Consider the following 20,714-nt stretch of genomic DNA (forward strand, 5'->3'; position numbering starts at 1 on the left):
GATTTTTCAGAAAACCTTTAAGAAAAATTTATGCTAAGTGTCTGTAGCAGAGATGACCAGGAATTCCTAGTGAAAAATTGAGTTATTTTTGGTTGAAAACATGGTTATGGAGGAGAAAACAAGGAGCAGGAATCTGTGGGGAGGCTTTAATGGGCAATGAAGGCAGCAGTGGGGGTACCTCTGCTCCCAGAAGCTGATTTTCCCTATTAAATAACCATGGCCTGGAAAGCAGGGAGTTGAGAGCACTCCCAGGTGAGCACCAGGTGAGCCTGGCTGCTCCAGATGTGAGGAGACCACGTCGCTCTTTGCAAGACAGACCCAAAGTGGCCGAGTGGATGAGGGGAGAGCAGCCAAAATCCGGAGCAGAAGGAGGCATAATTGGAAGGAGGGAACAGGATGGCTCATCCACGCTGAAGGGTCCCAATTAACTGCATCCACTCCAGGAAAAGATCTGGGAGTCAATGAAACATCTGGCTGATTGCAGTGGAGCTCAGAAGAGCCTCAAGATGGGAGGCTGTGCTTGTGAAAGGGGGAGAGAGAAACTCTGAATTCATATCAGGGCACTATAGAAATCAATAGCTCGTCCTCAGCTGGGAGCTGGAGTGAAAGGCACGGAGAGCACCCACGGAAAAGATTGGGAACGCCTTGCCAAGAGACGGTGGAGGGCTGCCAAGCAATGCACAGCGCCGGGAAGGTCAGACAGGTGCTCCTCTTCACTGCTCCTTAAAGCCCAGCAACAAAGGGACATTGAGGGCGCTGAAAAGGCAACCTTTTCAATGATAAAAGGAAACGCTGCTTTGCACCGCACGTAATTAACTCGTAGAACTCCTGCTACGAGACACCATGGCAAGGGCCCAACAGGATTAGATAGGGCTCTGAATGAGAACATCTGTAGTTACATTAGCTGGGATTAATATATATACGGATATAAGCACTGCCAGGCAGCTCCACACCGCCTGCAGCCAGGAGATTTCCCCCGGGGCCAGGCTCTGCAGAACTGGCTGCCGTGGGCTTTTATAGCTCTGTCTGGAGCTTCCAAATCAGCCCCTATTTGCTGTACAAACCTGCTGAGGCAGAGCATCCCCCATCCCAGCCCAGCCAGCTCAGGTTTGGGGCTAAAAAACACCTGGAAACATCTTGGGGCCGTGCTTGGGATAAAAAAAACACCCACGGTTTTTCAGTTCAGGTGGTTGAACTTGCTGAGATGGTTCTGCCCCACTGAAGATTGACAAATAGCACGACAAAAATGCAAATATTTTTGCACCCCCGGTGTTTGGGCCGGAGGTATTCCCAGCAACTAATCCTGCCCCACACACGTGTGGTGAAAGGTAAACAGAGGGATAAATCTCCAGGCTCAGCTCTCCTCAAGTGTGACCTTTATGGAGAAGGTGCCTGAAAAGATCTGCATTTCTGGAGAATTAGCATCTTCCTGTTTTCGGGGAAGCTGCTTCCTTGGGAGGTTTTCAGAGGGATGAAAAATGCTTTTGCCTGGACAAGAAAAAAAGGCTGGGTTTGCCAGGGTGTCCAGTTTTCCTCTTGTTGCCCTGGATGTGCCAGGATCACAAACCCCACAGGGTTTGATCCAGCCTCTGGACTGAGCAGGAACCCAACAATGCATTAAACTGGAAAAAAACCCCTTAATTAGCAATAATCATTGATGAAGGCTCCTGAATCCAGAAATCACACTCAGTTTTAAGTACAAATTCAATCCCAGGTAGCCAATGTGCCTTAGGTGCACATTTACATTTAAGCAGGCTTTAAAATGCTTTTCCAGAATCATGGCCAAATTGCTTCCCTTTGGTTGCTTCCCTTCTTTCCTCCAAAGATTTCAACAGGAGTAAAAAAAATGTGGCTACAGAAAACTTCTGCTGGAAAAAAATGCAACAAACCCAGGTTTGTTGTCAAAATGTCAAAACAAATTCAATTTAAATTCTCCTGTTGCCTCAATCACATCCTGATGCAGCAAACATGTCTCACTTAACCTTGTGGTTTAGTGTTTAGAGGGGTGGTTCTGGCATCATTACTTAAGTGAGGTTTTTTTGTTGTTGTAGAGTTGTTTTTTTCCTGCTCCACTGTCTTCAGGAGCTCAGGTACTTTAAATCCTGCTCTCTCTGAACACATCTTGCCAGGGAACTCAAGGAGTGAGAATTCCTGGAGTGTCCCTTGTAGCTGAAAGCCATCCCAGAGGTGACCTTTAAGTGGTCCCAAGGAGGACAGGGTGTTTTTACAGCTTTTTTTTTTGGCTCCTGTCTTTGGGAAATCAATTCAAAACAAGCAGGGCTCCTTCCGTTGGATACCTATCCTGGTTACTTGTCCATGGATCAGGGAAGTCTGAGCTGAACCTGTGCACCTGAGCACTGAGGAGAGGTTTGTGCTGGCTCTGGGGACAACCCGTGGGGACGAGAGAGCCCACAGGCACTGCCAGAGCATCTCCAGCACGGGCAGCACCTCCTGCAAATCCCAGGGATTTCCAGGGAAGAGAAGCTGGAATTTAGGGTGCACCCACCCAGTCTGGCCCCAGCTGGTTTGCAAGGCAGAAGCAGGGGTGGAAATGTCCCCGTGCTAACTCTGAATACCATTAATGACTCTCAGTATTAACCATTAACTGCTCTGCGGTGAGCTCGTCAGCCTATCTGCGACATTGGGAGCTGGATTTAGCCCTCCAAAGGATCATGTTCGTGCTCAATGTCCCTCGGCACATTCTCCTGGAGATTTAAAGGTTTCCTGCCAACAGAACATGAATTCCTCCTTTTATTGGGCAGAGCCAAACAATCTCTGGGTGTCTCCTGCTTCTCAGGGCTCTCCCGTTTCCCCTTCTGGACGGGCACTCAGGGGAGCCAAGGGCTTTGGTGCCCTGCAGTTTGGGCCAAATTTCACAGATTAGACCTTGGCTTTGTCTTCTCCATAACAAGGAACAGACGGGGCCACAAAGCCTCCACTGAGCTGGAGTCACTGCTAATCCAGAGGGACCTTGGAACCCCAGCAATAAATCCACTTTTTGGGCAGGGGCACTGTGAGCAGGCATCAGTGACACACACAATGGGACAATTATGGCAGCATTTCCCCAAATGCTGGAAAATTCCCTTATTCCAAAATTTTTAAAACTTCCCCTGTCTGTTGAGAGCTCCATTTCCCATGTGATTCCAGTAGGACTGGAGAAGATGCTAGGGATGCTGAGATGAAGCACTGGGGTTTCCTTCACCCCACTTTGCTGGGAAGACTTGGGCTTTATCATGGAGGATGTAATTCCTTTGATTTTTCCATCAAAAATGTCAGACCTGCAGGGACAGCTCTGGCCAGGCCAAGAGCAGCAGCTGAGTGGTCTCAAAGATCTAAAGCAAACCCAGCTCCCCCTGCACTCATGGGAGGTGCTGCACGAGGAAGAGTGGGTTGGGAATGCTGTTATGGAAGAGGGGGAAAAAAAAAAGAGAGGCAAAATTTTTCTCTTCCTGATGGATTTTTAGCCTGGCTCTGGAGGAAACGAGGTTCCTACAAGTGCATTCTCCCACTAATAATAAAAATCAAATCTGGCAGCAGAGCAGAAGGCTCAGGGATAATGAGGTTGCCACACGCCCCGGGACAGGAGGCAGTGGGGAAGGTGAGGGAGGAGCTGGAAAAGCTCTGCAGGAAAGGATCCTTTTGGCGTGCACAGCCCTCACAGGACACCAAAGCATCCACAACGGGGAGAGTCCCCAGCATCCCAAGAGCAGGGAGAAATCCCAGGGAGAGCTCCTGTGGCACAAATCCCAGCCCTTCATCTGTGATGCTCTGAGAAGCATCTGTTTAACTGGAAAAGAAATCCTTTCCTACCAGAAAAAAACAAACCAACCCTTTTCATTTTAGTACACTGAAAACCAGAGTGTGGGGATGAGCAGGACTGAGCTTGGTTTTAATTCTCAGGATCTGAGAGCCCGAAGCACTTTCCACTCCTGAGAACTGGTCTGAAGCAGGAAATTATCTCAATTATTGGAAAACATTCATGGGGAAGGCAAATTATTCCTTTTCTTTCCTCTGTCTCGTGGATATGCAAAGGTCTGGCTGTGCAAGTGAATTTAGCAACTTTTGTCCTTAGTCTGAGACCAGCGATGGAGAGCTGGGGTTTAGTCTGGTTTTATTTTCTTAATAGGGCGCAAATTCCCCTCTATTGTGTCGCCACTTCTGACAAACCACATCCCAACCTGCCCTCCGGGATTGCTCCTGGACGTTTCTCTGCTGGAAACCCAAACCCCAGTTTGGAAGGTGGCCGGCCCCCAGTTTATCCAGTAAACCCCTCCTGGGCACCAGCATTGCCAGGATGGGATTTTTCAGGAATGCAGAGCCAGCTCTTGTCAGGGAATCAATGCTGTCCACTTTTCCTATTCAGCTGGATCATGCACACATCTGCCATGGATTCGGGACTCAGCTGTGAGCTCTGTCTCTCCTCTGAAGGTGCTGAGGTGGTTTCCAGGTGGCAATGGAGATTCCAGCTCCTTCTGAGGGTCTCTGGAGCAGCCTCCTCCATCCTCCTCACAGCTCCCTGGATTCAGCAGTGTCTTGCCCTGAATTCCACAGCTCAGCAAACTCTGCCTAATCTGCCTCATAGAGGAAGCTGCCTAATTTAATGTGTCTGATCATCCATCATTAAAATGTGGATTTTAATGGATTTTTAAAAATCTGGCATGGGCTGGGAGATGCCTTGTGTTGAGCTTAGTCTTAATTGAACAAAAAATCACTGCTTTTTCCATGGTTTCCTTTTACAAACTCAGAACAGCATAAGAGTTTCAGTAATACTCATGTCCCTTCTTTTCTCTGGGATCCTTCCAGTCCTGGTGGGTGAATGGTGCAGCTCTGCCCCGGGTCCTGGCAGTGCCATGGAGGAGGTGACACTCAGTGGCACTCGAGCCTCTTCTGCTGCCCAAGGACATTCCTACAGTGAGCATGGACAGCTTAAAACTGCATTTCTAGAAACCTTCTCCAATGGTCAGTGTGTGTCTGGGGGTTGTGAGGACAAGTTTTAGATGCAGAAGCCATAAATCAGCTCTCAGGGCTTGCAATAATATCAATATAAGGAATTATGGGCCCGTGGGGAAGGGGTGACTCAGACATAGCCACTGACAAATGCAGGATGGAAATGCAACTAGAAAATTGTTCTTGTGGCAGTGGAAGAGAATCTCCACAGTCCTGGGGAGAAATTAAAGTCTGTACTTGGCAGATCAATGCCTAGGAAGTTTGGAATTTCTCCAGGGATGTGATTTCTCAGAGGTGACCAAGCCCTGACACAAGAGCCCAACCTAAGCCCTGCCAGTACCAGGAGCTGGCTCCTCTCTCATCTCAGCAGCTCCAGCTGGAATCCAAAGAGGAGCAAAAGGAGGAAAGGAAGGGAGGGAAGTTTGACCATTAAGGACAACCCCCTGGTTCCTGGGAAGTATTGCCTTGGAGCTTGCCTTAAAACCAGGAGAGAGGAGAATCAAAATGAGGCAGCTCTGGAGAGGGGAGCATCTCCCTCTTCAGCTCCTCCTGAGGTGACCCCACGGGCAGAGCTGTGCTGGTCCCAGCAGAGACCTGCAGTGAGGAAAGGCTGGGTACAGAGCTCTGCAGGAGCCACCACTGCTGGCCCTGCTGGTCCTGCTGGTCCTGGAGCCCTGGTGCAGGGATCCAGCCAAGCCATCCCAATGTCTTTGGCATGCTTCAGCTGTGAGCTTGTCTGGCCCACCCAAGTGTGGCTTGGGGACCGTGGGGACAGGGAACATCTCCAAGGCTGGAGGAATGCTGACCACAACTGGAACTATGGACAGACTGGTGTCCCTGCCCTACACGGGGACACCAGCAGTGGGACACCTCTGGTGGCAGTGGCACCATTCTCAGACCCTGCTGTTTGCCGTGGGTGTTCCCCTCACTCCCTCCCCCCGTACCCCAATTTCCCAGCAGCAGGAACAGAGAGGTTCCATCTCCCCTGGCCCAGGCTCCAGGGAATGAGCTCTCAGCTCTAAGCTGGTCACGCAGCTCCCTCTATAGTCACTCGAGAGACGGGGACTGGTGCCACTGTCCCTGTCACCGGGGCTCTGCTCGGCTCTCCCAGCAGCACCCGGAACCAAAGGGGTTCCGGTTCTCTCCCACTCAATTCCTGCGACTGTGTGGGGAAAAACCCTTTATCTGTACCCATGAAATCAAGGACGGGAGGCTGGGCTCATGGGGACAGATCTCACCTCCCTCTGCTGCAGCCCAAACTGCCTCCAAAACGCAAATGTCAAATCTTGACCCTCAGTGGGTGCAGGCCAGGACGGGCAGGGAGGCTGGGAGTGCTTTTTGGGCTTTGCACAAGGCGTGAAATCCTCCAGCACAGCTGGAAAACTCCCCAGGCAGCAGCAGCACCAGGGCACAGACAATCCCATTTCCTCCCAAAACACTGAGCCCTGATGAATGTGACCTCTCCAGGTGCCACATCCTGCCCCTGCACGAGGGGTTTGCACTGGCAGCCCCAGCACAAGTGCATTCAGAGCACGTCTCGTTTGTCATCTTTTCATCAAAAAGTGAGCAAAGCCTCTCCCTGAAGTGCAGAGTTGTTTTACAGCCAGGCTATAAAACCCTGCAGACTCTCTACTCCAATGGAATTACATTAGTGCCAATAATCTGGCAAATATCAGGAGGGAATTTAATCAAAAGAACCAACAGCAGGGCCCTGATTTACAGTGGCCCGTGACAGAGCAGGGTGGACGAGGGTTTGCAGGACCCAGATGTGGAATTTCACTTGCAACATCATTTGGAGCAGAGGGAAGGCAGAAGGAGCTGGAAGCAAGGCTTCAGCGTGCTTGGAGCTCTTGGTGATTTCTCAAAACCAGGGAGTAAGGAGGAACAATTCGTCCTTGTGTGAGTCTGAAAAAATGAACCTGAGTTCTGCTGCTTCTCGGGACAGTCCCCACATCAGGGATGTGCCCAGGAGCAGGGGTGTGATGTGTCTGCCAGGACAAAGGGCATCCTGCTCCCCGCCCGCTGGGATGAGCCCACCCATCCCCCTGGAGGAGGAGCAGTGGCAGCATCGGGCTCCTCCAGCCCAGGAGCCGTGGCTGGGGCAGGGATCAGCCGCAGTCTGACCTCGGAATGCCAGGGGAGCCCTGGCTTGGTGTCCCTGGGCTTGCCTGACCACCCACCCGGAGAGTCACATCCTCCATGCCCAGCTCCATGCCCAGCTGCAGCCTGGCAGGCTCTGGCACACACCCAGCATTGCCACTCCGTGCAATATCCCTGCTCCATCTGTCATCAATTCCTTTGCCTGTGGTTTGCAGCCTCTGTGTCACGGCTTGCCTGGTGTGGCTCTGTCCCAGGCCATCTCTGGCCACTGACAACTTCCAGGCTTTTATCATTTTTGCAAGGAAAACCACTGGAAGCAAACACAGAGCAAAGCACAGCTGGATCACTGTTAGCCATAAGGGAACGCCATCCTTAGACCCCAGCTCCTTAAGCCCTCATCTGCACTGCTGATCTGAACTTCAGCTCATTAGAAAATCTTTTATTTATCAGTTATTAAAGGTTTGGCTGTTGGAAACACAAGCAGCCCTAAATTGCTCAGCTCTGCTTTGTGCTCACCTTTTGCTGCCTGAGCCTCACCCATGCCCTGCAACGTGCAAAAGTTTGTGGAATTCTCTTTTTCTCCAAGTTAAAAAGAAGGAGACATTGTGCAAGCATTGCTGCCGTGTCATGTTTTTGCATAATTATCCAAACCAACCATTTCAAACAATGCAAGTCCAGCCTCTTTAGTTTGCTGATGCTTGATGTGTTGTGATTGAGGCCCCTCTTGCATGGGATGGAGTGGGAGATGAGGAATTCAAGGCACAGGAGAGGCAGTGTAGCTGGATGTGTCTGTTAGGCTGAATAAATGGTGTTGAATTAATGAAAAAATTTCTCTGGCAGCTCTTTCATGGAGCTTTTGCTGTGAGATCACCCAAGGTCTTGCTGGGGTGGGTGAGAGCCACGAGCTCCTCAGCAGCTCCCAAGGCACCAGGGCTCTTTGAGATGCTTTTATTTAAATTCATTATGTGTGGGACATGATCAGAGGTATGTGATGGATTAAAGAATCAGGTTTTATAGAGAAAATATTGTTCTACTGGATGCAGGCAGTGATGAGGGAGGTGGCAGGAGCTCAGGATGGTTAATTCCTTAATTTTAACCACATTCAGTTGAGATGAGGCTCAGGCAGTGTTGGTTTGGTGAGATGGAAAATGAATGTTGCTATCAACGGAGAGGTGGCTGGAGCTGTTAAATGGATGGCTTTAAACCTGCCCATTTTCAACAATTATTTCAGCACAAGCCCTGGGTCAGGAGAAAAAAATAGAGGAAACACAAACCCCACTGTGTGATAAACAAAGCTGGGAAAAAGGAGTTTTCAAAGGGATGCTGGTGCTGTGGGAACTTCATTTCACTGCTGCTGTAGGGATGGGGGATTTGCCCCCACAAAAACCCCTCGAGGCCTGGACAGCTCATGGGCTGCCCATGCCCAGCACGGTTACCACAACCCTTTGTGTCTGCAGGCTCGATGGACATGGGTTTGGCACAGACCATGGGGGCTGGAGGAGCGCTGACATCTGGCCATCCCCCCTTCAAGTTCAGGAGAGGTTTGAGGAGGCAGAGCAGGAGAACAGAGGGATTGCAAAGAAGATTTCACAGAGACAATGATCCTGCAAGTGGGGAATTCAGCTTGAGAACTGCCTAGAGGCTAGTGATGGCATCTAGGTGCTGACTTAGGGAAACTGAGGCACAGAATGGCTCCGAGGTTTCCCATCTGCAGGTGCCACCCAGCCAGGTTTTTGGGCAGGACTTGGTGCTGTCAGTGACAATGAAGGGCCAAGGGACAGCAAGGAGGAACAGACAGGAGATGGGAACTGCTGTCCGGCCAGGAAGGAGACCTGGGAAGAGCAGGCATGAGCACCTGGGAAATATAAAAAAAAATCTCATTGGAATAGTTTTTAGAAGGATCAAAAAGGGGCAGTAGGACTATCTGAAAAAGGAATTTCTTTCCTACTATGGCAAAAAATGTCTGTTTTCAGTAAGGAAAAAGAAAGAAAACCAAAAAATTGAAAATGCTGGAGACCCAAAACTTCCTAGCCAAAAATATTGATCTGAAGCCAAAAAGCTTTCAATTTCTTGTTAAAATGAATCTTTAGAGAGAAAAGAGCTGAGGATCTCTGTGGGAAACCCAGCATTTTCTAATCTGGCTTTTGAATGTTTGCTTCCTTTCACTGCACATCAGGTTCAGGATTTCCATCTCTTCCAGCAGCAGCTGAGAGTTAAAAGGGTTCATTTGCAGGATTTGCTCTTCTTGCTGCTCCCGCCCCAGCTGAATCCCAGCTCGCCTCCACGGCCACACGAGGAAACCTCAAAATACTCCAAGCTCAAAATAAACTCGTTTCCCCTTTTTCTGTTCTCTCCTCGTCCGCAGGAGTGACAAGTTCTGTGCGTGGGCTCAGCTCTGCCTGAAGGGTGGGAGCTGGAGACAAGGCTTGAAGGAGGCTGATTTAAATTCTACATCTCACCCATACCTGGGATTTTGTGCCCCTCTGCCCTTGCAGAGTGATGACCAGGTAGGAGCAGATGCACTGCAATTCGTACGTGATAAAACCTGATATAATTTGAAGTCTTCCTCAGCAGTGAGGGCTTCTATTTCCATGGCCTTGTCCTCAGCAGGAGGCTGGGGAGAGCAGGCAGAGGTGATGGCAGGGGATGTGGGTGGCCTTGTCCTCAGCAGGAGGCTGCAGAGGTGACGGCAGGGAATGTGGGGGCATGAGAAGTCACTCCAAACAGCAAAAAAAGCAATTCCAAACCGGTTTGGGAGAGGGGGGAGCAGGAGGAGCTCGGCGAGAGGAAGAGCTGAGGAATCAGAGCTGCAGGGAGGGGCTGGGGAAGGGAGAGCTGAGCACTGCCACCACCCACCCCTGCCCCGTACCTTTGCAGGCCTTGCGGTGGGAGATGGGCTTGCTGAGGTCGCGGTAGAAGCCCTCCTTGCAGTAGTGGCAGTGCCTGCCCGCCGTGTTGTGCCGGCAGTTGAGGCACACGCCGCCGCTCTTGCGCCCCGACAGCTTGAACAGCTCCATGTTGAAGCGGCAGCGCCGCGCGTGCAGGTTGCAGTTGCAGGCTGAGGGAGGCAAAGAGGGGACATTGTCACATCTGTGGCTAAACAGGGAGATGCCAACCCCAGGGAGCTGGTGCCAACCCCTCTGTGTATGCCCTGTCAGACTGGGGGGTCACAGGATGGTGGCACCTCTGGCTGTGGGCAGCTCAGGCACATCCCTTCCTGATCTGATCTGCGAGGTGAGCCCAGCTTCTTGGAGGGCACAAGGAGCCAAGAGCATGTTTCACTGGCCTGACTTGCATTAAATACAGCTTTGGCTCTCCCTGCTCGCAGTGTGGGTTGCAGGGGGACTCTGAGGACAGGGGCCCAACCCTGGTTAGGGGACAGAGCACACTGACCCCTGTGGCACCTTCAGCTTTGTCACAAGCACTTTCGCCCATAGAAGCCCCGCTCATCTCCCTTCTCATCCACTCTCACTTTGTATTGTTACTGCTCAGTGCAAAGGTCCCCGAACTGCTGAGAAACCCCCACTTCCCTGCACCTCAGGAGCCCACTCTGCCCCTGTGGGAAGGAGTTTCCATCATCACCTGCCCGACCTTCCCAGTATTTCCACTCTCACCAGTTCTAAAACATACATATTCGAGCTCTGAGTACCTTTCCAAGACCTTCCTAGCTTGTTTCTGCCTCAGCTTTCCACACCACATGCTCTGTCAGCCACCTGCAGCCCTCACCATGCTGCTAATCCTCATTCCTGCCCCTGCATCCCCCACCCCGCCTGGGACAAGCCCAGTTAGCCAAATTCCAAAACGCGCCCCCCTGCTTTGATTGCTGTGGCTGAGCTGTCCAATTCCTCCACCAAATGCAGCCTAAAGTCAACACCGGGCCTATTTTAACAGGGGGCCTTCTCAAAGGACAACTTTGGGACTTCAAAAGCTCGACCCCTCGCCCACCTCTTCCCGAAGCTGTCACAGGGCCATCAGGAGGCAGTTGCCGGGGCTCTGGGCTTTACTGAGAATTTTATAGCTTGTTTTCTTTTCCCGTGGCTTTTATTTGCTCTTCACCCCTGAACAATGCAGCTGTGCCATGCCAGCCCACAGCTGGGCCCCTCGCCTCAGCACGGAGGTGTCACAGCTCCGGGCTTGTCACCTTCCCTCAGAGCACAGACGTCTTAATCCCTCATTCCTTCCTGTTTACCTTATGGTGCTCTCCCAACACAAAGCCACGCTGTATTTGCTTAATTATCAAATTTCAGCCCAGAAAATGACAGCGCAGCTCCGGAGTGTTTCTCAGGAACAATCCCCAGCTGACACGCCGTGACAGCACAGGGGAGAGCGGCACCTCCGTCCCCACGTCCCCAGCCGCCATCTCCGTGCTCTGCCGTCGGAATTCCTCCGGCTGACACCGAGAGGCCAAACCTCACGTCCCCATCAGGGCTGGCAGAGCAGGAGCAGCAGCCACCGACGTGCCCATGGTGACAGGAGCGGCCCGGGAGGGCTGGGCGGGCGTGAGGGAGAGAGGCTCCTGCCGCGGAGCTGGGCCACGGCTGTGAGGCGCGGTCTGGCCTCCTGGGCTGAGCCCAGCATCCTGCAGAGCTCTGTCATGTCCCCAACAGGAACAGCCGTGAGGGAGCCTGGCGACCGCGCTCCTGCCTCCACAGGGAATGGCTCGCTCAGATCTGGCCCAGCCCCACATGTGCTGAAGCTGCACTTTTAGCAGCTAAAAGCGGCACAGGAGCACGCACCAGGCACTTGTGGGTCGCCCCTCACGGCTTTTCCCCTTCCATGGAAAGCTCAGGAAGAGCAGCCTGCTGTGCCCTGCTGGAGCAGCTGCTGAGCTCTGCTTTCTCCTCATCCCACACGTGCTGAGCAGCCCCAGCCCACACCACGGCTCCACCACAAGAAGGGTTTTAGAGGTGATTTCTGCCCTGCAGAATGCACAGCTTTTGGGAAGCAGGTAAGGGTTTTACAGTTCCAACCCTTGTTTTACAGAGCTGACCCAGCGAGGTTAAACCCTTTCCCGGAGGTGCAGGACTCAGGCTGGTTCCTACCTCAGGGCAGAGCCTTCCCAAAGGCACAGAGCAGGGCTGGCACACAGGGAATGACCTCCTGGCCACACCTAACCCCCAAGGCAGCACCTGTACCCTGGCACAGCCTCAGGACTCGGCTCAAACACAGGAAAACAGATTTAAATCCCTCAGCCTGAGGGCTATTTAGGTTGTGACCAGTAGGCATACAGCCATCATTCAGAGCCTCGAGGCTCACAAGCAGCTCTGCCTTTGGTGCCACAAACCACAGGATTTGGTCCCTCTTGATCAACATGAGGGGACATTTCTCCAGGGAGTGGCACGGCCTCACAGAAGCCTTCGTTCTCCCTCAAATCTGTCAGAAATGCATATTTTCCCAGGAGAATGAAAGCTCACCTCCTCCTAAAACTTGTATTTTAGGAGAGCTGGACTTGGCACTGGAGTATTTTGCAAGATTGCATTGGCAAATCCGTTTTTAAAATTCAAAGCTGAGCCCACACGAAGAGTGAGTGAAAATCTTCACATTTCTTTGGGTTGCTTGATAAGCAGAAATGTTTTTGCAAAGCCAGGAAAACAAATCTCTGGGGATTTTCCTGAGTTCTTTGCTAACATTTCCACTGATGCCACCAGAGCAGAGCTGCACAGGAATGTGGAGGAATAAGTGGAGTGTGCAGAGCTCCTCCCAGCTCTGCTCCCAGGATCAATTTTGCCTTGGTGTTCCAGGGATAGGAAGATCCTGAAGAAGGGAAGAAGCTGAGCCTCACAAGAAGCTGCAAGGAGCTCCCCAAAACATCCTTCCCTTTCTCACCCAGAGCCAACCACCTGAATACTGAGGCTGCCTTGGGGTACAAACCCTCCATCAGCTCAGCCTTGGTTCTGTCTTCTCCTTCCAGAGCACTGAGGGAACAGCTGGAAATAGATGGGCACTGATTCCCTCCCAACCCCATACACCTGGCTGCTTTTCCAGCATCCTCCCCTCCTGATCCACCTGTTTCTCCAGTCAAAGGGGGCCAGACTTAGGGAGAATGGCTTTAATTGCAATTACTATGTCCTGTGTCCACCCTGAGTGCCTGGGCCAGAGTGGCCAGTGCTGTGCACCACTGGCCACCAGCCAAGGCAAGCTTGTAGCCTGGTGTGTTTGCAGAATGCCCAGTGGGAGAGGCTTGGTCTGGCTGAAGGAAAATACCCATTCCATGTATCCTGATAGTAGCACATAGGGATGGAGAGACTGAAGGAAAATACCCATCCCATTTCTCCTGACAGCAACACACAGAGATGGAGGGACTGAAGGAAAATACCCATCCCATTTCTCCTGACAATAGCACACAGGGATGGAGGCACTGAAGGAAAATACCCATCCCATTTCTCCTGACAATAGCACATAGGGATGCAGGAACTGGAGTAATGCAAGAAATGTCCCAGCCAGGCATCACAAAGTCCTTGTGGGGACAAGGCTGGGATGCCGTGATGGGATCACTCTGGAGGTGCAGGGTGTGGCCCTGCCTGGGCACATCGCTGGCCCAGCAGCAGGTTGGGATGTTTTGGATCCCAGCTCCAAATCCGTGCATGTCCCCAGGGCGTGTGGCTCCCCGGCCGGGCTTTCCCTGGACAGAGGCGCTCAGGAAACGCGGCTCCCGCCCTCCCTCTGCTCGGCCCGAGGTTAATCCCCTGCTGTGCTGAAGCCTTTTGCCTTGTTCCCAACATGACTTGGCCTGGCTTTAATTTTCTGCCACTGCTTCTTGGTTTGAATTTCCCTGAATTCAAGTGGCTCTTTAGCAACCCATTTTTTCTTTCTATGAACGCCTTGGAGGGCTGCAATAAAATCACCTCCCAGGACTGGCATAATGTCTGCTCCTCAAGCTTTGCTTTGCACCTGGTGGAGAAGACACCCCTGCATCCCAGCAGAGACAGCTACGGGCAAAACCTGGGCCAGGTGCTGAGGGCTCTGTGAGGAAAGGTTTTGGCTCCAGTAGCTCCACTAAGCTCAGTCCTGCTCTCTCAATCTCTTCTTTTTCTTACTCTGCCAAGGACCTCACAAGCCTTTTGTTCCCTGACTTTATTGCACACAGATGTGCAGAGCTTCATCAGAGCATCTCTACCTGGGCTGCCAGGCTGAGTCTGCATAACCAGATTTCATTTAAACACAGATGTTCCGAAACCTGGAAAAGATTGAAGAGGGAAAGAGGAAAGCTGCAGTTTGGAGCCAGGCAGAGAAAACACCACAGAATCTTCTCTGTATTAAAACCAGTGACTTGGTCAAATGAATCCCACAAGGAGGTCAAGGTGGGCAGGATTTTCCATGTGGGAGAAGGAAAGGAGGGACATGAATGGAGGTGCAGGCTGGGAGCTGTGGTTGTGGTCTTTGTGCTGCCACCACGTCCCCAGCGCCCTGCGTCTCCCAGGACGAATTCCTCTCCGTGGTTTTCATTCAGCAATGACAATGCTGCCCTTTCAAAAGACCCCACCCTCCCAAAGCTTATATTTTGGCAATTTTCAAAATGCAAATTGCTTTTTAAACAAACGAAAACCCCAAAACATTTTGTTTTAATTTTTGCAAACAATAATTCGGGGGAGGGGGGAAGGAAAAGGGGAGGATGGAAGAATCCAAAGACTGAAAGTAATCTCTAAATTTGACTTGAATTTATGAACAGTCTCTGTCTCCTTAAAATTATCCTTTTCCCAAACAAGTTTTTTTTCCCCCAGAAATTTGCTAGCTCAGCCTGAGCCATTATTTCTCTTTTGCAGGAGAAATCCTGACATGCAGGGTCATGGTCCCTCAGAGGAACCCTCTGCCTGTGCCCATTTTGGGGGGGGCTTTTCTCCCAGGGAATCTCTAGAGATATCTTTGGGGGTATCATTTCTGAGGACCATAATGGCCAAGGGAACATCCACAGGGACAACAGAGGTGAAGCAGCCAGAGCCAGTGGAGACCTGTCTGGACTGGGAGGTAGAAAGAAAAGAGAGAAATTGCCCATGGAGACAGCAGGAGGGTGTCCCTGCAATGTCCCTTCAAGCCACTGCCAATTGGTTTGAGGTTTTGGAGCAGCTGGGCACAAACCTGGAAGTGGTGGATGAGCTCTCACACCACTACAGGTCACTGGGCCACACCAGTCCAGCACAGGCTGCCAGGGCTGTGCCCGGTGAGTGTTTCCAGGTGTGGCCTGCAGGGATCTCTCCTGGAGCTTTGGATGACCCCAGGCTGGGAGAGGGTTTCTGTCTATTCCTGCTGCAGCAGAATGGCCAAGCAAGGAAGAACACCAAAAGCAAAGTCCTGCAGAGTAGAGTCACCACAAGTGGCCCCAAGAGCTTGGAGCCATAGGGACTGAGGGGTCAGATCCAGCTCTGCTCCACGGCCAGAGTCCCCTTGCCCTCCTGTGTGGCCCAGTGCCACCCACCACAGCCCCAGCTGGCCATCACCAGGCCTCAGGAAAGTTCATCTGCATGAGCAGTTGAGTGTGAGTAAGGAGGAGGCTCTGGAGTTGGCTGGGTTGGCTCAGGCAAGGGGAAATCCATGGGGGTGTTGTGGCTGTGAGGGGCAGACACGAGGGCTGTGCCAGGCCCAGGTTTTCCTGACAGTCAGAGCTAAAGGATGGAGGGAAGTGTGTGAGCACACCACAAAAAATGCTGCTGTGGCTGGCATCACCCCTGGGGCTGGAGCCACAGAGCCGAGTGCAGCAACAGCAAGAGGGGATGTGGAGGAGGGAAGGAAAGGCAGAGCCCCAGCCTTGCTCACCCTGTTGGGGTGAGGGGTTTTTGGGGAGCCCCTCCCACTCTGACCACTCCTCATGAGGCCAATGCCTCTGAACCCCTTCACCTGTGAGAGCAGGGAATGGCCAGACTGCCAGTGCAGGAGAGGCAAGGGCACAGGATCCTGGGGAGGAGCACACTGAGGACATCTCCCCCTGGGCACAAAGAGGGCTTGGGGATCAGAACACTTTTCCATGTCTGAAAATCCTCAGGAATGGCAGTTCTGTGGAAAAGCTCTGGAGGAGATGTCATCAGAGTGACTCAGGACCTCCCTGGGGAGGCTGCACAACCCAAGTGCCCTTCACTTCCTGCTTTGCCAGTTCCCAAATCCCCACATGCCTGAGGGACAGAGAGGCACTGGACATGTCCTGCTGTCAGCATTGGCTCTGCAAAGTGTAACAACTCTCTGTGACACTGACGTTGGTAACAGAACATTGACACCCGCCTGGGATTTCCAAGGATAAGACCCTCATTCTCTTTTCCATAAAACAAAAAGCTAGACTCACTGTTTGGGTTGAAATGTTTGAGACTGAGTGTCTGAGTCAGGCTGAGCATTTCTAGAAAAGTCCCTGCTAAAATGATTCAGCTGGAAATGAGAAATAAGGCAATTGAAAAATCCTGTGCTGTGCCAACCCTAACAAATTTGGGGATTTGTTTCCTTAAAGAAAATCAATTGCCCTTATGTTTGAAGACAAGGCTTAGAAGAAAAACACTGCTCTCTGCTACGGATGTGTCTGTTGCTGTCTCTAAGAAGAGCTGCTCAAGCTCAGCTGCATTTCTCAGTCACTGAAAAAGGGGGGACATATTGTCCCCCCAAGGGAGTTCTGCAGCTGAATTCCCTGAAAATCTGATTTTCACAAGCCCAAAACCAGGCCTGTAGAGGCGGGGCAGGGGATTCCTGTTCTGCTGGTGGATTCTCAGATGTTGAGTGTGGCAGTAACACCCTGACCTCTCCTCCCTGAGGTTCACCTCCATTCATCAGGACTCCCCAGTGGAGTCCTGCCCTGCCATGGTCATTGTCAGGCCTATCAGAAGGAAGGAATTGCTTCCAGTAGATGCTGGGAGTGGGAGGAGAAGCAAATGCTGAACAGCAGAGCTTGGCTGATGTTATGGGACTGCTGTCACCCCAGTGACAATAGGGGCAAACCAGGCGTGTCTGTGGTGAACCAGCTGTCCACCAACACCCAGAGCCAGATGAAACGGTGCCCATCCAAAGTGGCCAGCAGATGGACAGCTTGGCATGGCCAAATCCCAAAATACTTGGCTGTTTTTGAGAGCAGGTCCAGGAAGAAAGACCAGAGCTGTTCACAGATCAAGCCCCCCAAGAGGAAAGAACAAGTCCTGTCAGATCAGCTGTTGAGGGTTAATTGTCACCACTCAGAATTGTCAACTTTCTGCAGCATGGTGAGACCAAAACTCTTCCCAACAGCACCAGATCCATGTGGAGAGCACCCAGCAGCTGCTGCCCACCCAGCACTGTGGCTTCCCTTCCATCCTGCAGCCCCACAAGCCATGGGAGATGATCCCAACAGCCACAGACACCACTGGGAACTTAACCTGCCAGACTGGGGTCTGGCCTAGGCTTGGATTCACTTAATGGACGGACAGATTCCACAACTGTTTCCACATTTATTGGTTCCAGCCTGGACTGCAGCACCAGAACCTCCCAAGGTATTTCCTGGCTGTACACGTGGTGTTTCTGGCCCCACAGGAAGCATCAGAGGAGCAAGAGCAATACTTATTCCTGGGAGATTTACAGCTCCCAGATATTCAGATTTTGAGCCAGATTTGAACAATCTCTGGGCAGTGAAGCTCTCCCCACTGCCAGGCAGCACACGTGGCAAACAGCTGCTGGCAGCCCTCGAGGTCAAACTGAGCTGTGTGTTCCTTGCTGGAGTCCTCGGGGACATGTCCAGTGACCTGCAATGGCTCCTTCAAAGCCACCAGGCAGCTGAGGGTCCATCAACAGGCGATGGGGGTGGAGGAGGAACCTACGGGCCCGTTGTGCTGCATTGAAATGTTGGGATTTGTGGCAGCCTCTCACCCAAGGCGTTTTCTCCCAAGACAAAAGCTCTGTTACTCAATACAGGATGGGGAGCACAAAGCCGGCCTTGCCCTGGTGCAGCACACGCGGTTGGGCTCTGAGCGCCTGGGAATGGGCTGGGAATTGCTCTCGCATCCTCCGGAGCGCTGCGAGGGGACAGCGCTGCCCTGAGACCGCCAGGAGCCTCCTCCCGCACGGAAAGCTATCTCAGGATCAGCCTTCAGCCTCACCGGGAGTCATCCTCACCGGGAATTAGCCTCACAGGGAGTCAGCCTGACCGGGAGTCAGCCTAACCGGGATCCAGCCTCAGCGGGAGTCAGCCTAACCGGGATCCAGCCTCACCGGGAGTCAGCCTAACCGGGAGTCAGCCTCACCGGGATCCAGCCTCACCGGGATCCAGCCTCACTGGGAGACAGCCTCACCGGGATCCAGCCTCACCGGGAGTCAGCCTCACCGGGATCTAGCCTCACTGGGAGACAGCCTCACCGGGATCCAGCCTCACCGGGAGTCAGCCTCACCGGGAGTCATCCTCACCGGGAATTAGCCTCACAGGGAGTCAGCCTGACCGGGAGTCAGCCTAACCGGGATCCAGCCTCAGCGGGAGTCAGCCTAACCGGGATCCAGCCTCACCGGGAGTCAGCCTAACCGGGAGTCAGCCTCACCGGGATCCAGCCTCACCGGGATCCAGCCTCACTGGGAGACAGCCTCACCAAGAGTCAGCCTCACCGGGATCCAGCCTCACCGGGAGTCAGCCTCACCGGGATCCAGCCTAACCGGGAGTCAGCCTCACCGGGATCCAGCCTAACCGGGATCCAGCCTCACCGGGATCCAGCCTCACTGGGAGACAGCCTCACCGGGATCCAGCCTAAGCGGGATCCAGCCTCACCGGGAGTCAGCCTCACCGGGATCTAGCCTCACTGGGAGACAGCCTCACCGGGATGGATCCAGCCTCACCGGGAGTCAGCCTAACCGGGAGTCAGCCTCACCGGGATCCAGCCTAACCGGGAGTCAGCCTCACCGGGAGTCAGCCTAACCGGGATCCAGCCTCACCGGGAGTCAGCCTCACCGGGATCTAGCCTCACTGGGAGACAGCCTCACCGGGAGTCAGCCTCACCGGGATCCAGCCTCACCGGGAGTCAGCCTCACCGGGATCCAGCCTCACCAAGAGTCAGCCTCACTGGGATCCAGCCTCACCGGGATCCAGCCTCACCGGGAGTCAGCCTCACCGGGAGTCAGCCTCACTGGGATCCAGCCTCACCGGGATCCAGCCTCACCGGGAGTCAGCCTCACCGGGAGTCAGCCTAACCGGGATCCAGCCTCACCGGGAGTCAGCCTCACCGGGATCTAGCCTCACTGGGAGACAGCCTCACCGGGAGTCAGCCTCACCGGGATCCAGCCTCACCGGGAGTCAGCCTCACCGGGATCCAGCCTCACCAAGAGTCAGCCTCACTGGGATCCAGCCTCACCGGGATCCAGCCTCACCGGGAGTCAGCCTCACCGGGAGTCAGCCTCACTGGGATCCAGCCTCACCGGGATCCAGCCTCACCGGGAGTCAGCCTCACTGGGATCCAGCCTCACCGGGATCCAGCCTCACCGGGAGTCTGCCCAGGAGCCCGCTCTGAGCACTGGGCTGGCGCTCTGGGGGATCTCCCCTGAGGGCTGCTCTGTAGCATGGGCAGAGTGTGTTCCATCTATGTCCTGCACTGGATGCCAGCACCGTGTCCCCTCTGTGTCCTGCACCAGCTGCCACCACCTTGCAGCCACACCAGGTCCTGCTGTGACAGTGAAGGGATGGTGCTCACAAGCCCAGAACCAGCGAGGCTGGAAAAGCCCTTGGAGATCACTGAGTCCAGCTTATGACCCAACACCACCTTGTCACTAAACCATGGCACTGAGTGCCACATCCAGGCTTTTATAACCTGCGGGGATGGTGACTCCACCTCTTCCCCGTGCAGCCCATTCCAATTCCCAACCACCCTTTCTGTAACAAAGTTTTTCTAATGTCTCACCTAAACTTCCCCTGGTGCAGCTTAAAACATCCAACAAAAGCTTTGACCAGGATTTGACTTAGATTTGACCAGGAGATTTTCTCTGCAAATCAGGTGTTGTGAAGAAAGTTTGCAGGTAAACCTCAGATTGGAAAGAGCTTAATACTTTTTTTTTTTTTTGAGAAGAGAGAAGTCAAGAAGTGAACTCTATTTCACTCTGGGAGATGATACCAGCCTGTCATCAGCTTGCTTTGTTTAATTTCACCATCCAAGCCCAGTCTCCTGAGATTGTCAGTCCTTTGAAATGAATTGTTTGCATCCCGTAATTCATCCAGATGCCATTCAAAGGCTGCAGTTGATGGGAGATCTCACCCTGCAGTCCCTGGGTTATCAGGGAGAGCACAGAGCCCCCAGTCCCTGCTCTGTCCCCCAGCCCAGCTCCAAGGTGCTCCTGAAGTGCCAGTGTTTATTTAGAGTCGAGGGAACCCACTTGGGAACAATTTACCCACTTAGACTCTGCCCTTGTGGTTTCCCTCTTATCTGGTACTGATCTCAGCAGCAGCTTCCCTCAGCTGCTCCAGAGCTGTGGTGCTCTCCAGGACCTTTCTCTTCTCTCTACCCCACACCTCGGTATTTCTTGTGCAGCCTGACAACCTCCGGGCAGCTCTGAACTGCTGCAGATTGAGGGAATGCTTTTCAAACAGCCACAATCCTCATCCCAGTCCCCAAGTGCTTGGTCTCATCAATACGTTTGTGTTTCTGTAAAAGCAGAACCCTGCATCTCAAAAGGAGGGCACGTGGTGGGGTTGAGCACCCCAAAGCTCCAGATGATCCTCCGGGATATTTTCCTATACATTTCTGTCCCAGGAG

General features: G+C 52.8%; 1 protein-coding gene across 1 annotated transcript in view; it reads right to left on the bottom strand.

Annotated features, from left to right (window-relative positions):
• The window catches only part of NTN1 (netrin 1), an 89,805-nt gene that overhangs the window by 26,112 nt on the left and 42,979 nt on the right, over nt 1-20,714 (bottom strand). Inside the window, exon 2 of the mRNA XM_056506131.1 lies at nt 9,917-10,105. Within this exon, the coding sequence (XP_056362106.1) occupies nt 9,917-10,105 (189 nt within the window). The remainder of the gene's footprint in view (nt 1-9,916; nt 10,106-20,714) is intronic.

The sequence above is a fragment of the Oenanthe melanoleuca genome, chromosome 18 (genome assembly GCF_029582105.1).
Source record: "Oenanthe melanoleuca isolate GR-GAL-2019-014 chromosome 18, OMel1.0, whole genome shotgun sequence".
Taxonomy (NCBI): domain Eukaryota; kingdom Metazoa; phylum Chordata; class Aves; order Passeriformes; family Muscicapidae; genus Oenanthe; species Oenanthe melanoleuca.